The 13,121-nt window shown below is 46.0% G+C and overlaps 1 protein-coding gene and 1 pseudogene across 1 annotated transcript; one reads left to right on the top strand and one right to left on the bottom strand.

The window, feature by feature from the left end:
- Positions 1 to 3,354: 3,354 nt before the first annotated feature.
- LOC136520067 (pentatricopeptide repeat-containing protein At5g44230-like) lies at positions 3,355 to 5,931 on the top strand (annotated as a pseudogene).
- A 186-nt stretch (positions 5,932 to 6,117) lies between these two features.
- On the bottom strand, positions 6,118 to 8,488 carry LOC136520082 (uncharacterized). Its single transcript, XM_066513480.1, has 3 exons — positions 7,724 to 8,488; positions 7,314 to 7,540; positions 6,118 to 6,990 (listed from the first exon to the last, which is right to left on the bottom strand). Exons 1-3 carry the CDS (start codon positions 7,740 to 7,742, stop codon positions 6,586 to 6,588), a joined length of 651 nt encoding a protein of 216 aa, XP_066369577.1. The 5' UTR covers positions 7,743 to 8,488; the 3' UTR covers positions 6,118 to 6,585.
- Between the last annotated feature and the right edge of the window lie 4,633 nt (positions 8,489 to 13,121).

The raw sequence follows: 13,121 nt of genomic DNA, 5'->3' as shown, positions 1-13,121 counted from the left end.
CTTTATATTATGCTTTCTCAAAATCCAATTCGAGAATGACACCATTATTTGATTTTTTTTCGTTTTAGAATTTCATTTAGTAGAGACACCAGTTAAGTGAATAATGGCAATTATATTATATGTCAAACGATGAGCTTTGACAATGTTACCACAACAGATTAAACATATACTTCCTCCATTCCAAATTACAAGACGCTTTTGTTTTTTTAGATTCATAACTTTTGCTACGCACCTAGATACCTATTATGTCTACATATATAATAAAAGCTATGAATCTAGAAATGCTAAAATATTTTATAATTTGGGATAGAGGAAATACTAACTTACTAATTGTAATTGTTGGACATATTCAAACTCTTTGCACGCAACTTAGGGACATAAAAGTTAGACATATGTTATAAATTGAATTGTAGATTATGGACGTGTCGAAACTCTTTGCACATAACTTTAGGGACATAAAAGTTAGACATTATGTCGTAAATTATAGATTTCCCTTTACTTCAATTAAAAAATACAATTCTAGTTTTGTCGAAGTCATAAACAACGATTTTATATATTAAAAATGGCTAGCAAAATTATGACCAAATAAATATTATTAAATCCATCATAAAATATATTATCATAGGATAACTACTTGGTTGTTACTCTTGTCTACAAATTGGTTTATCAGCTATGTTCGCTTGAACTTATTAACCTGGCTTATCAGCTATGGGATAATATTTTCTCTCACAACAAATCAGCTTCAGCCAGCTTATCAGCCGCAGAAACCATCAGCCAAACAAATTAGAATTGTATTTTGATTTTATTATGATACAATACTAGAATAGTGTGTCACTCGAGGAGTGGAATAAGCAGCATCCAACGGCACGACATCACGACAAATGACCACGAGCATCATCAGGTTGTCATTGTTAGGGTCGGTGTGGCGGACTTTGCCCTCTTCAATATTCAATAATACTATATATGTAAATGAAAGGCACTAACTTTTATATAAAAACCCAGCAATATATAATTTTTTTTCTTAATCAATAGATTGTGACGCTAAAAAAGCTATTATGTGAGCATATATTATATAGCCACCCTATTTGCACGACCCATCTCGCTAGATCATCTTGATACTTGGGTGCACATCTTGAGAGCATTGCTAGGAATGCAAGATGATAGTGCTGCAGTTGTGTAAGCTGTAACAGCACCGGAGAGAATCGTGGACCTGAATGAAATAATAATGCACCCCATTGGCCACATTACTGCTGCCGATTTGCGGTAAAAAAAAAACCGAACTTTAAGCAATGGAAACAACGGCCTCGCGCGCGCATGCTGTGGCCGGGTAAAGTGGGCGATCGACGGTCACGCGCCGGCCGGCCTTGGCCTTCCGTCCGGTGCGCTGCGGCTTTTGCTCCCAACTTTTCAACGGGCCGATATTGATAGGGCGCAGGGCGGTGGATGCGATTGGGCCGTGCGCAGATTTGCTCACCGCTCGGGCCTCGGGGGATCGAGTCGAGTGCGCGCGATTGGAGTGACCGAATCTTTTTGCCGTTTTTCCGTGTTGGATGGAGGCAGCCACGCCTGGTTTATTTGGGCGGCGCGCCTATCAAAGTTCCTTTGCAATGGAAGCTAGTGGCCGTGCGCCTTCGTTGCGCTGCTTGCTTGGCCGGGGTCGGTCGGTCGGTCACCAAGTGTGATCGATGATCGATCTGCATGTAAAGCAGATGCAGATCGTGTGATGACCAGGGGAAGGGAAGGTATCGTATCGCTCGCGAGGCATCCGGATCCCGGCAGGAGGCGACGTGAATGAAGAGAAAACGAATCAGGCACATGTCATGGAACAATTTCTATCAAAAATGATTGGCTAATTTATACGATCCAACGTCCGAAAATATCGTCTAGTTTATTCTTATCCACACATTTCTTTAGCCTCCACCGACACCGCCTCATGCTCTGCCTCTTCTTTCGGAACTCTATCCAACAGCCCCACTTTGTCCCCATGGGACGCCCCCTTCCCCCACTGTGCCATGTGTCTCGCCGCGCCATGCGCTTCCCCCCACCGCGCCGCACCCCATCGCCGCCCGCGCCACACCCATCCCCTGCCACGCGCCCGTGCCACACTGCACCTCGCGCCACCACGGCCGTGGCGTCACCGGGCCACCACCAACGCGGCACCACCAGCAAGAAGTCATTGTCGGGCGGGGATCGTCTCCTGCGGCCAACTGAAGACACCACGACAGAAAAAGGAAAGTCCTGCAGCGGAGGTGTACGCTAGGTCATTGCTCTCGAAGTCCCCCCTGACCCGAGCTTACTGGCTACTCTAGTTTCCCACCAGGTAGGCCGTGGCCGCCGACGACGCCGTGTTTCAAGCGTTTGAGACTTATGTTTCAAGTGATTCATCCGTGTGTTGCAAAAGTAAATATGAGATGTTGTAAATGTTGCAATGACAATATACGCATGTTACGATCGTATGTTTCAAGTGTTTCATTTGTTTTCAGACGTATGTTTCAAGCGTTTCATCTGGATGTTGCAAAAGTAGATCTTAGTGTTGCACATGTTGCAATGGTTACACACGCATGTTTCAAGTATCTCATGTGTCTTCAAACGTATGTTGTAAATGTCTCAATTGGGTTTCAAAGTAGATCTGGTGTTGCACATGTTGCAATGCGCAACTTGCTGGCCACCACCTTCTTGTCTGCAAACTCCCTGACCAGTGCCACGGCCCTGTCTAGGTCACCAGTAGCTCCAGAGCCCGACCTCCTGGGACGACGCAGTTGAGGGGGATGGCTGCACGTGTGGGAAGCGGAGGGAATGCGGGTGTCTTAATGGGAGGCGTGGAAGGGGCCGGGGCATCCAAACGTAAGGCGTGGAGGGGCGCGGATTCCTGCATGTGCACGTGAAATGACCAGCAGACGTACCATAATCTATATCTCTTATAAAAATAAACCCCACTAGCAATTTATCTTGTCATGCAAAGTGTCCACATCAGTATCCACTAGAACATCTCACTAGCACATTCAAACTATCTTGCCATGCAAAGTGTCCACATCAGCATCCACTAACACATCCAACTAACACATGACATTATGTCTTCATTCAGGCTATTCAACATTAGCAAACCACATCATTTACTAATATATATTTAGTTGTCCACATCAGAATGCTAAAAATCATCCATTAACATGTATTATGATGTTCATTTAATCATATTAGTAAATATAAGTAGTATAATTTCACCAGCGATTCCCACGTCAAGGCACAGGACATTCTTCTGGTTTATATAACGTTTGATAAGCTGGAACGATTGTAAGAGTTTTGTAATCACTAGCCTTAGAAAGGAGATGGATCGTTCATACCGTTGCTCTTGGATGTTGCAGGCTTGCAGCGTCGTGAAGGTGAACTCCTGGAGATGGAGCCCAGTAGGCCCACGCCCAATCTGCGCGCGATCGACTCCGTCGGATGCAAACGATGGGCCTGGCCCACGTTGTACCGCTCCTGCCCCCGAAACGGCCGATGGCCCCGCACACAGCCCAGGAGAGGATTTTGCATCCCTAAGCCCGCCGGCTCCGGCGAGGACAAACCGCCCGTTTCGAAACCACCCAACCTGCCGCGCCCGCGAGGCCGCGACGCTAGTCCGTCTCCATGTCCATGGCGCCGCACCTCGCCTCACGCCCGCGCCGTGGCGCGGCACGCCCATGATGCCGTCGCGCTGCCGGCATGGTTCACCTCGCCCGGCGCCACGGCCACTCGCCGGCGCGGCTCTCGGCGCCACAACCGCGCCCGCCGACGGACCTGCCGCTCCCGCTCCTCCCTCCGCCGTCGCTGGCCTCGCTGCTGCTCGCCGCCGTCGCGTCCTCGCCGTCCCTCCCGCACCTCCGCCACCTCCACGGCCTCCTCGTCCGCCTCCAGCCCTATCTCCCGCCGCCGTCCACCCCGTTCCTCCTCTCCCGCCTGCTCCGCCGCCTCGCCGCGCTCCCGCTCCCACCCACGCCCACGCAGCTCCGCTACGCGGTCGCCGTGTTCTCCTCCCTCTCGCCGCCGGACCCGTTCCTCGCGGCCGCGCTGCTCCGCTTCGTGCACCTCACGCAGCCGCCCCTCGAAACCTTCCGCGTCTTCTCCCGCCTCCGCCTCGCGCACGGCCGCGACCTCCCGTTCCTCCCGTTCGCCTTCTCCCCGCTGGCAAAGTCCGCCGCGGCCGCGCGCTCGCTGCCCGCCGCGGCCGGTGCGCACGCGGTGTCGCTCCTGCTCGGAGGGTTCGATAAGCACCGGTTTGTTGGGAACTCGCTGATCGGTGCCTATGTCGCCTGCGGCGACGTTGGTTCCGCGCGTAAGGTGTTTGATGAAATGATGGTGAAGGATGTCATTTCGTGGACGAGCATTGTGGCGGCGTATTCTAGGATCCAGGATATGGGTTCGGCTGAGGAGGTGTTTGCGCTCTGCCCGGTTAAGGATATGGTGGCGTGGACAGCAATGGTGACGGGGTATGCACAGAATGCCATGCCAGTGAAGGCGCTAGAGGCATTTGAGCAGATGGCGGTGGCCGGCATGCCCATTGATGAAGTTTCACTCACCGGTGCTATCTCAGCCTGTGCTCAGCTCGGTGCGGTGAGGCGAGCCGCCTGGGTTCAGGAAATCGCAGAACGGAATGGTCTTGGGAGGAACGTGGTTGTTGGGTCAGGGTTGGTGGACATGTATGCCAAGTGTGGTCTCATCGACGAGGCACGCAGGGTTTTTGAAGGGATGCAAGAGAAGAATGTGTATACCTATAGCTCAATGATTGTTGGCCTAGCATCACACGGGAGGGCCAATGATGCAATTGCTTTGTTCAAGGACATGGTTAGGAGGGCAGATGTGGAACCCAACCATGTTACTTTCATTGGAGTATTGACAGCTTGCAGCCATGCGGGGATGGTAAAAGAAGGGCGCTACTACTTTGCGCAGATGAAGGACATGTATGGGATATTGCCTTCTGCAGACCACTACGCTTGTATGGTTGATTTGCTTGGTCGGGCTGGGTTGGTGATTGAAGCCCTTGACCTTGTGAAATCAATGACTGTGGAGCCTCATGGTGGTGTCTGGGGGGCACTGTTAGGGGCTTGCCGAATCCATGGAAATACTGAAGTCGCTAAGGTTGCAGCTGAACATCTTTTTAAGCTTGAGCCAGAGGGCATAGGGAACTACGTGTTGTTATCAAATACACTTGCATCAGCAGGAGAATGGGATGAAGTCTCAAAGGTTAGGAAGCTGATGAGAATTCGGGGGCTGAAAAAGGATCCTGCAGTGAGCTGGTTTGAAGGCCGTGATGGTTTTGTGCATCAGTTCTTTGCTGGTGATAATACACACCCATGGATGCTTGAAATAAAGAAAAGATTATTGGAGCTACGGGCAGAACTGAAGCTTGCAGGTTATGTGCCAATCCTTAGTTCAGTTGTTTATAATGTAAGCGAGGAAGAGAAAGAAAGGTTGTTAATGGGTCATAGTGAGAAGCTTGCTCTGTCATTTGGATTGCTCACACTTGAGTCTAGATCCTCAATTAGGATAGTAAAGAATCTAAGGATATGTGAGGACTGCCATTTGTTTATAAGATTGGTGTCAAAAGTTGAGCCCATCGAGATTATAGTCAGGGACAATATGAGATTTCATCACTTCAGAGATGGAGAATGCTCATGCGGTGGATTCTGGTGAATGCAGTATATGTATTATTTTATTGAGAAAAAATAAACATGTGAGAATAAACCTCCATCAATTAATAGTACCTTGTCCAACTTATTTATCTGACATGTTTTTGAATATAGGAAGGTCAACTCTGAACAGCAGAGCAAAGCTTGGAAAGCCGCTTATGAATTAAAAAAAAAACAGTTAAATAATGGCAATCTTTGTTTGCAATGAAGAGCTACGCAGGGCAGATCTAGTTGGCAATGCATGGGTAATGAGGAAGTGGGTGTTTGATTGTAAAAATGGACATGTTGATTTTGAAAAATGATACTTAAAAGCATGGAGTTCACACAATACAAATGCAAATAGTAAAGCATCAATCATGGCGGGTCACTCAAAACTACTAAGTATATTATTGAATGTAACTATAATATTATTATTGCTGTAGGAGAACTGAAAGGGAATTTTCTTTTGGTTCTTTCAAATTCAATACTTACCTAATGTTTTTATCGCTTTTGTTCTGAAACTCAAAATTATGCACAAGACAAGCAAGAACTGAATTGTCACCAATCCTTTGCTTGGCATTACATTAGTGCAGTCCTACTGTCCTAGTCATAGCAAGTATTGGTACCTGTGAGAGACTACATTTTTGGCATACAGATCATTAGTGACTAAAGAATTCTGATCAAAATCTGATGGAAGCATTTCTGGGCCTTGGTTTTTTGGTCGAGGTGCCATGGGAGTTATAAGTGCATTTTTCTTCAGATCTGTATTTCCACAAATCCACATGCCATTTTTAATGGAGGCTTCAGCTTTCTCAGCATATGAAACTATGGTGTGCTGTCTTTTGCTTCTCGTGCCATCAAACTAAATGATCAGATGTTTACTAGCTTGCTCTCATCGATGCTGACCAGAAGGGTTTCTTTTCCTGCTTCCCGAGAATAGCTAGTGCGGTCTTTTTGGTGAATGTGAACTGGGGCCAATGCTTAGTTTGAGGTCAAGATCACTCTCTACAGCGGCATTCCAACTTTCATCTTCAGGTGATTTATGGTTCTCCCTGTGAAATCTTTCTTTGACTGTTGAGTTTTCTTCACTAAAGAGTCTGAGGCAGTTTACTGGCTTGCATTCATGAAGACTCAAATCTTCAGGTACTTGCTGGGGAGTTGAGTGTTGTGCATTACCAAGGCGAGTAGATTGATTTGTCCCTGAGGTAGAAGGACTACTCTTGAGATTCGACCTTGATCCCTGCACCATTTCATGAGTTTCTTCTGTTCTCGGTTGATAACTATGGTTATCGCATTCAGCCATCAATGATTTTTGTACATGATACAAACGATGCAGCTCATGCACCTGATGCAAAGAAGCAGTATCAGAGGCAAAAGTTCTTGTTGCATGAATGACAAGACAACTTAGGTCTGACTAACAACTGGTTGTCAACTTATCACTAGAAAGATGAAGGTTTAATGCAGCATAAGCAGTAGTATGCACTACAATATATTACAAAACTGGAGCAGTATGTTAACTTCTCGTCTATGTGTGCAAATATACCTCAGAAAATCAAAAGGCTCAGGAGTCAAGACCTATTAGGGTGCCTGATCTCCTTGCTTTCTTATGTTCTATATATTTGGTGAATCCTTAAGGATAACTAGAGTACAAGGCTACATACTACATACCTGCTGTCTGAAGACCTTATCATGCTCCATGATTGTTCTCCGAATTGAGTCCTTGTCCATTGGCTCTTCCAAGGTGCATAAAAGCTTTTGCTCACCAGCTTTCAGCAATAATTTGGTTATTTTCTGGATATTATCTCTACCTTTTATATATCTCGAGATGATTATTCCCTTTATCTCCAACAGGGTGGAGAGGATTCTGTGAATATGAAGCAAATCAATAGCCATACCTGAAACAGCCAGTTTGAAAGATCAGTACCATGTGTAGTACGCATCAGTTAGAGCCTGATAGATATGCCATAAAAATTATAACTGTAGCTTGAGTCAATTGCACTATGCTTACAAGTGAATGATGGATACTGAGATAACACTGAGCCAAGAATCAAACAAAGAGAAACTGAAGATTTACTCACCTGTATCCCTGATTCTCATGGTCCAGCTGCTTATCTCGCATTTTTCCTCTTCTTTGGTCACAGATCATAGCCACTGGCAATCTCCATATGTTAGCAGGGACACAGAATGGGAGGTGACTTGCTCAACTCTATCCTCAGCACCCATTGCTCATTTCAGAGCCTAACTGCGGGAGAGTTCACTTTGTGGGTAGCTTCCACGCTCTCTCTCTCCTTGTGCTTATGAAGCAAACAACGTCCTTTTGTACTAGAAACAAGAGATGCCAACCAAAAGTGAAGAAAAGCTAGTAATGCAATGGCTGACAGGCTGTGTGAAGCTGAAGGGTAAGCAGGATATAAGGGCGGCAGTGCAAAAGGATGAGAAGCTGGAGATCGTTAGTTAGCAGGAGGTATGCTGCGTCGCTATTTGTTTATCAAACTAGAGGAAAGATCAGGAAAGTGCAGCCAGCAGCCAATTGGAGAGCCAAATCTGGTTGGTTTAATGAAACAACAGGCCAACCTAAAAACATGTGAAGCAGATATGCCACGCAGGTTTTGCTGGGATTAAAGATATCAGGATTTTTGGACTTGGGCAACCTCTCTCTATCCATCTGATAGATAAGCTAGGCCATACATATCTTCACATGCTTGTAGTTTGCAGTGGAGATCTGAAGATACCAGGGGCCCACAGCCATGAGTTATCCTAGGCTGTCCATCATCGTTGCAATCCCAACTCTGGGATCTGCCCACAGCCTCAGAAAAGTAAATTGCCGTTTAAGCTTCCATGTGCATTGCAAATCCTTTACTTTGTGTGTCTGTGTGTTTTTTTAACCTGGACAGGTTGTTGCTCTACTGCCCCCCACTGCATGTTTCGTCACTGTCCCTGCCTTCCCAGTATTCTTGGACGGCTGGATCTCAAAACCAAGATCTTGTTGATTCGTCCATCCCACCGACACAGGTACTAAACTAATACCTCTTCCTGATCTGAATCACACTTGAGTTGTTCAGTTGACTTGCTACACACCAGGCTGTTGATCCGTTCATGATTCGATGCAGTAGCCAGTACCTATGAAACTCCTGATGTGCATGATATTCTAAACGTTAATCGGGTTTGACTTTTTTTTTGAGTTCCTGGATGCCCTTGATCAATCTTTCCCTGCCTTGTCAGGCAGCCTTGCCACATGAATGTTATCTAGAGCTTAACACGATTTTCTGTTGTGTGCGGTACACAAATAGGACAGTAGGAGTACAACATAGGATAAGGTTATGCCGTCCATCACCTGGCTTTCCAGGATTCCTTTGTCAACAACTAAAGATTTAATGCCGGGACCAATGATAGGCCTATATATGGTGCTTGCTATCTATCCCAACTCCAATACGCATTCACTTCTAGGGGGTTTCCTAGCTTCCCCGCAAAAGAAGGGATTTTGAAATCACAGTCCCTGTTCCCTGAAAAGGATAAGCACTTAGATAGCATCTTTAAACCCTTGACGTTCATTTTTTTCAATTTGGAAAAGCAAAAGTTCTATTTAGGTCGAGTCACAACTAAACACTAGTATACCTCATTGGTTAAAGTAGCATGTAGGCTTAGCCACCCCTCACCAGTGTGACATCAGTGCTGGTGCTCTTCCTCGTATTGATCCCTATATTTATCCGTTTGTTGAGTTCAAAGAATATATGATATCCGAAAACTAAATATCTTGTTTCGAAAGTTGGAAAGGAACTTTGCAGCGCCATGACCGTCCATGTACCACGCGAAAGCAAAAACCAGCAGCATGAGCTCATATACGCGGATAAGCTTGACAGGGATCAGATGGTTCATAGACATCAGACAGAACCAACTAGCTGCTCATAAAAGTTAGAAACGAATCATGTTTAAATTTCTTTGGCACTGTTTAGAAATCCTGTTACACATGGCAAAGATTTGCATGAATCTCAGAGCTAACCTGTATATTATGAAAGGAAAACAGAAATTGCAGGTACACATGGAAATGAGCATGTGCAGATGCCAAATCGCAGACTCTGATGCTACCGCATGGCAAAGATTTGCATGCATCTCAGAGCTAACCTGTATATTCTGAAAGAAAAACAGAAATTGCAGATACACATGGAAACGAGCATGTGCAGATGCCAAATCGCAGACTCTGATGCTACCGCTCTGAGATGGAATCAAACGCAGGCAGAGATCCCAAATGAGGAGGACCAGCCAGCAGCAGCAGCAGGAGCCAAATAATGTAAGCAACTATCAGTCACAGCAGCGCTCCCCTCCAAAGGCCGACAGGCTACCGGCCGTTAATCCTTTATTCCTTTTCATTGGCGTCGTGATCTGCACAGGTGATGCAGCCATGTATGCCTCTGCTCTTGGGCTAGAGCAAGAGCGCCATCAAACTGGCTGGCTCTGGGCTGTGGCTCGGCTCACATGGACCACACACCCACGCCGTGGCATGCAGTCCACGCTTGGTGAAAACATCTTTGGATGCACGTACCCATCAGCTGCTAGCCATGGCCATGGGATACTTGCAATTTGCAAACTCCGCTCTGGTTCCGGTCAGATCTATATATCTACTTGCAGATGCAGATCAGGCTAATTGTTCAGTGGAGTGCAGTTTTCGTGCGCTTTCTCGGTTCAAGTCTTTATCTTTTTGTTTATCTCATCAAGTGGATGGATTGCGAGTAGTGGTATGCATGGTAAGCGATTCCATTGCTGCATTGCGTCCCTTTGGGTGGCGTTTCTGTGGCTAGGATCAGTTGGGGGAGATATCTGCGCCCACATCGCTGATTTGGACAGACTTCTGACCTGAAAACCTGAAATGGACTCGCATTTTCACCCAGGTTCTGTTCTATCCATGTTGGTAGCGAAGACTTTTCTGCTTCCTTCCATATATAGTGCTGTGCTGTGGAAAAATAAATCCTACGCGGACATGTATTCCGAGGCAGGAAAAAAATTTGAAGGTCCGTGCAGTACATGTGCCATTTTAATATTTTTTTCACCCAAGGAATTCCATATAGATTCATTGTACTTGCTAAAATTCATGTCCCTGAGTTTTAGTTTTCTTTAAAATTACAGCTTTAGTTCGTTGTAATTTTGTAGGCACAATTTGCAATTTTTTGTTTCAGAGAATAGAAAAAACCATCAGACAAAACCACAAATCTGACAAAATTTTATTTGTGTTGACAAAGACAATTAAAAATTTGCATTTGGTACTATAGTGAGACACGGGATGGAAGGGCAAAATGCTGAACAGAGCTGGCACTCTGGCAGGCATACTTTGGTCACCACAGTACTATCCTCAATGCCGACCTACCACCTCACCATGTTCTCCCTAGCGGTTTGGGCAAGAAAAAAGATAGACAAAATCCAAAGATCATTTCTTTGGAAGGGAGATGAGAATGCTAATGGAGGCCACTGCCTAGTAAATTGGCCGACCGTCTGCATGCCCAAGGACTTGGGGGGAATGGGGGTGCCGGACTTGGAGAGATTTGGGAGGGGTTGCGCCTCCGATGGCTGTGGCAGGAATGGACGGATGACTCCAAAACGTGGGTGGGAACGGAAGTACCATGTAAGGATATAGATCGCCTCCTGTTCAATGCCTCCACCGCGGTCACAATTGGCAATGGACACAAAGCCCTGTTCTGGCATCACGCTGGCTAGAAGGGGAGGCTCCCAGATATCTGGCTCCTAACCTGTTCAAGCTGGCACGCAGAAAAATAGGACGGTCAGCCAAGAATTACACAATGGGAGTTGGATCAGATCGCTGCGGATGCGTATCACAACAACTGCACAAATCAGGGAGTTCATCGATCTGTGGATCAGATTACTAGATGTGCAGCTGCAGGAGGGCATGCATGACTCAATCACTTGAAAGTGGAGGCCTAGCGAAAATTATTCCACTCGTTCGGCTTATAGGATATAATTTCGATGTTCACATCCGAAATTTTTGCATGACCTCATCTGGAAAGCACATGCAGAAAGCAAATGCAAAGTCCACGCCAGGATCCTCATGCATGATAAAATCGTAACGGCAGATAATCCTCAGATGAGAGGATGGCCGCAACTGGAGCACTGTGTCATGTGTAATGGACCCCTGGAGACAGAGGTGCATCTCTCCTTGCTGTGCCCTTTTGCTAGAGCAGTTTAGAACCAAGTTCTGTCCTGGGAAAATTTCAGTGTGCAGCTACCACATGCCGTATATGCTTTGCCAATTGGTGGGAGAAGGCGGCAAGCAAGGTGCCAAAACAGGACCGAAGGCGGTCCAATGGAATCCTCATTTACATTGTATAGAACTTGTGAAATGAGAGGAATAGGAGGATCTTCGACAAAGCCCATAAAACGGTCCAGCAGGTGGCCTCCTTAAAAAAAGAGGATATAATGCAACGTTGCAGGACTGTGTCCTTTTATGGGTAAATCCACTTAAGGGTTGGGTATGTCTTTACTTTCCGGTCTTACGACCATAGTGTTGGCACCAGGGGTGCCTCCTGTACATAAAACTCTTACCCCTTACTTAATTGAGCGACAGAGCTCCTGCCTTTTATTAAAAAAAAACTATAGTGAGACAAGGACAGAAACATATATGTTATGACACAAAGATAAATAATAAATTATAAAAATAACAATTTAGTTGTACTAGTTGGTGGTAAAGAGTGTTGTCTGAAATCATCTTAAAATTTAGTCATCTTAAATATTAGAGAAGGTATTTATATATACTACTTGGCGGCTGACGCACTAATTATAGATGGTCTAGCCCTTGAATGCACGAGATAATGATGTCTCGGAATAATTTCCTCATGTTGCTGTCATGTCATGTTGGTTGGTGCTCGTCACAAAATGCTGTTTTCTGGCTTCCTGCTATGCATCAGTTGTGATTGTGTCGTATGCCCATACTGATTGTAGTTTGCATGGATGGGGACCTACTTCTCTTTAATAAATCAGTCTATGCCCATACTGGTTTAACACGTTCCGACGTAATCATCATCATCATTCAACCATCAAAATCTGCACATAGCACAGTCTACAGTCCAAGCCAATTGTCGGGGAGTTCAGCTGGCCTTTGGAGCCCAGAAAGGGCCAGTTGAATCGTTGAAAAACAGCCCAAAAAACCCTGTCTTTCTTTTGGTCAGGTTCGATCGTTAAGAGTGGACTGGGCTGGCAGTAATATTGGGCCCTAGTTGCTTTCTATAAAAGCAAGAGAAGATTCACCTCCGTCAAAACAAGAAAGTAATAGTAGGCCATGGGCTCTGGACCGTAGATCTGCAAGGTCAAAAGTTTCACCCCAACAAGGCCTCGGCGACGACGGCGAACCACAACATCCAGCCATCCAGGAAACGAATGAATCAGCACCGGACAACCAACTCCCCTCATCTCTTAAGCTCAAAAAAAAAAAAAAAAACTCCCCTCATCTCTTGGCTGCCGAAAAAGATCGAA

The sequence above is a fragment of the Miscanthus floridulus genome, chromosome 18 (genome assembly GCF_019320115.1).
Source record: "Miscanthus floridulus cultivar M001 chromosome 18, ASM1932011v1, whole genome shotgun sequence".
NCBI lineage: Eukaryota > Viridiplantae > Streptophyta > Magnoliopsida > Poales > Poaceae > Miscanthus > Miscanthus floridulus.
Note: the sequence above shows the minus strand (reverse complement) of the source record. Positions and strands in the feature narration are given on the sequence as shown.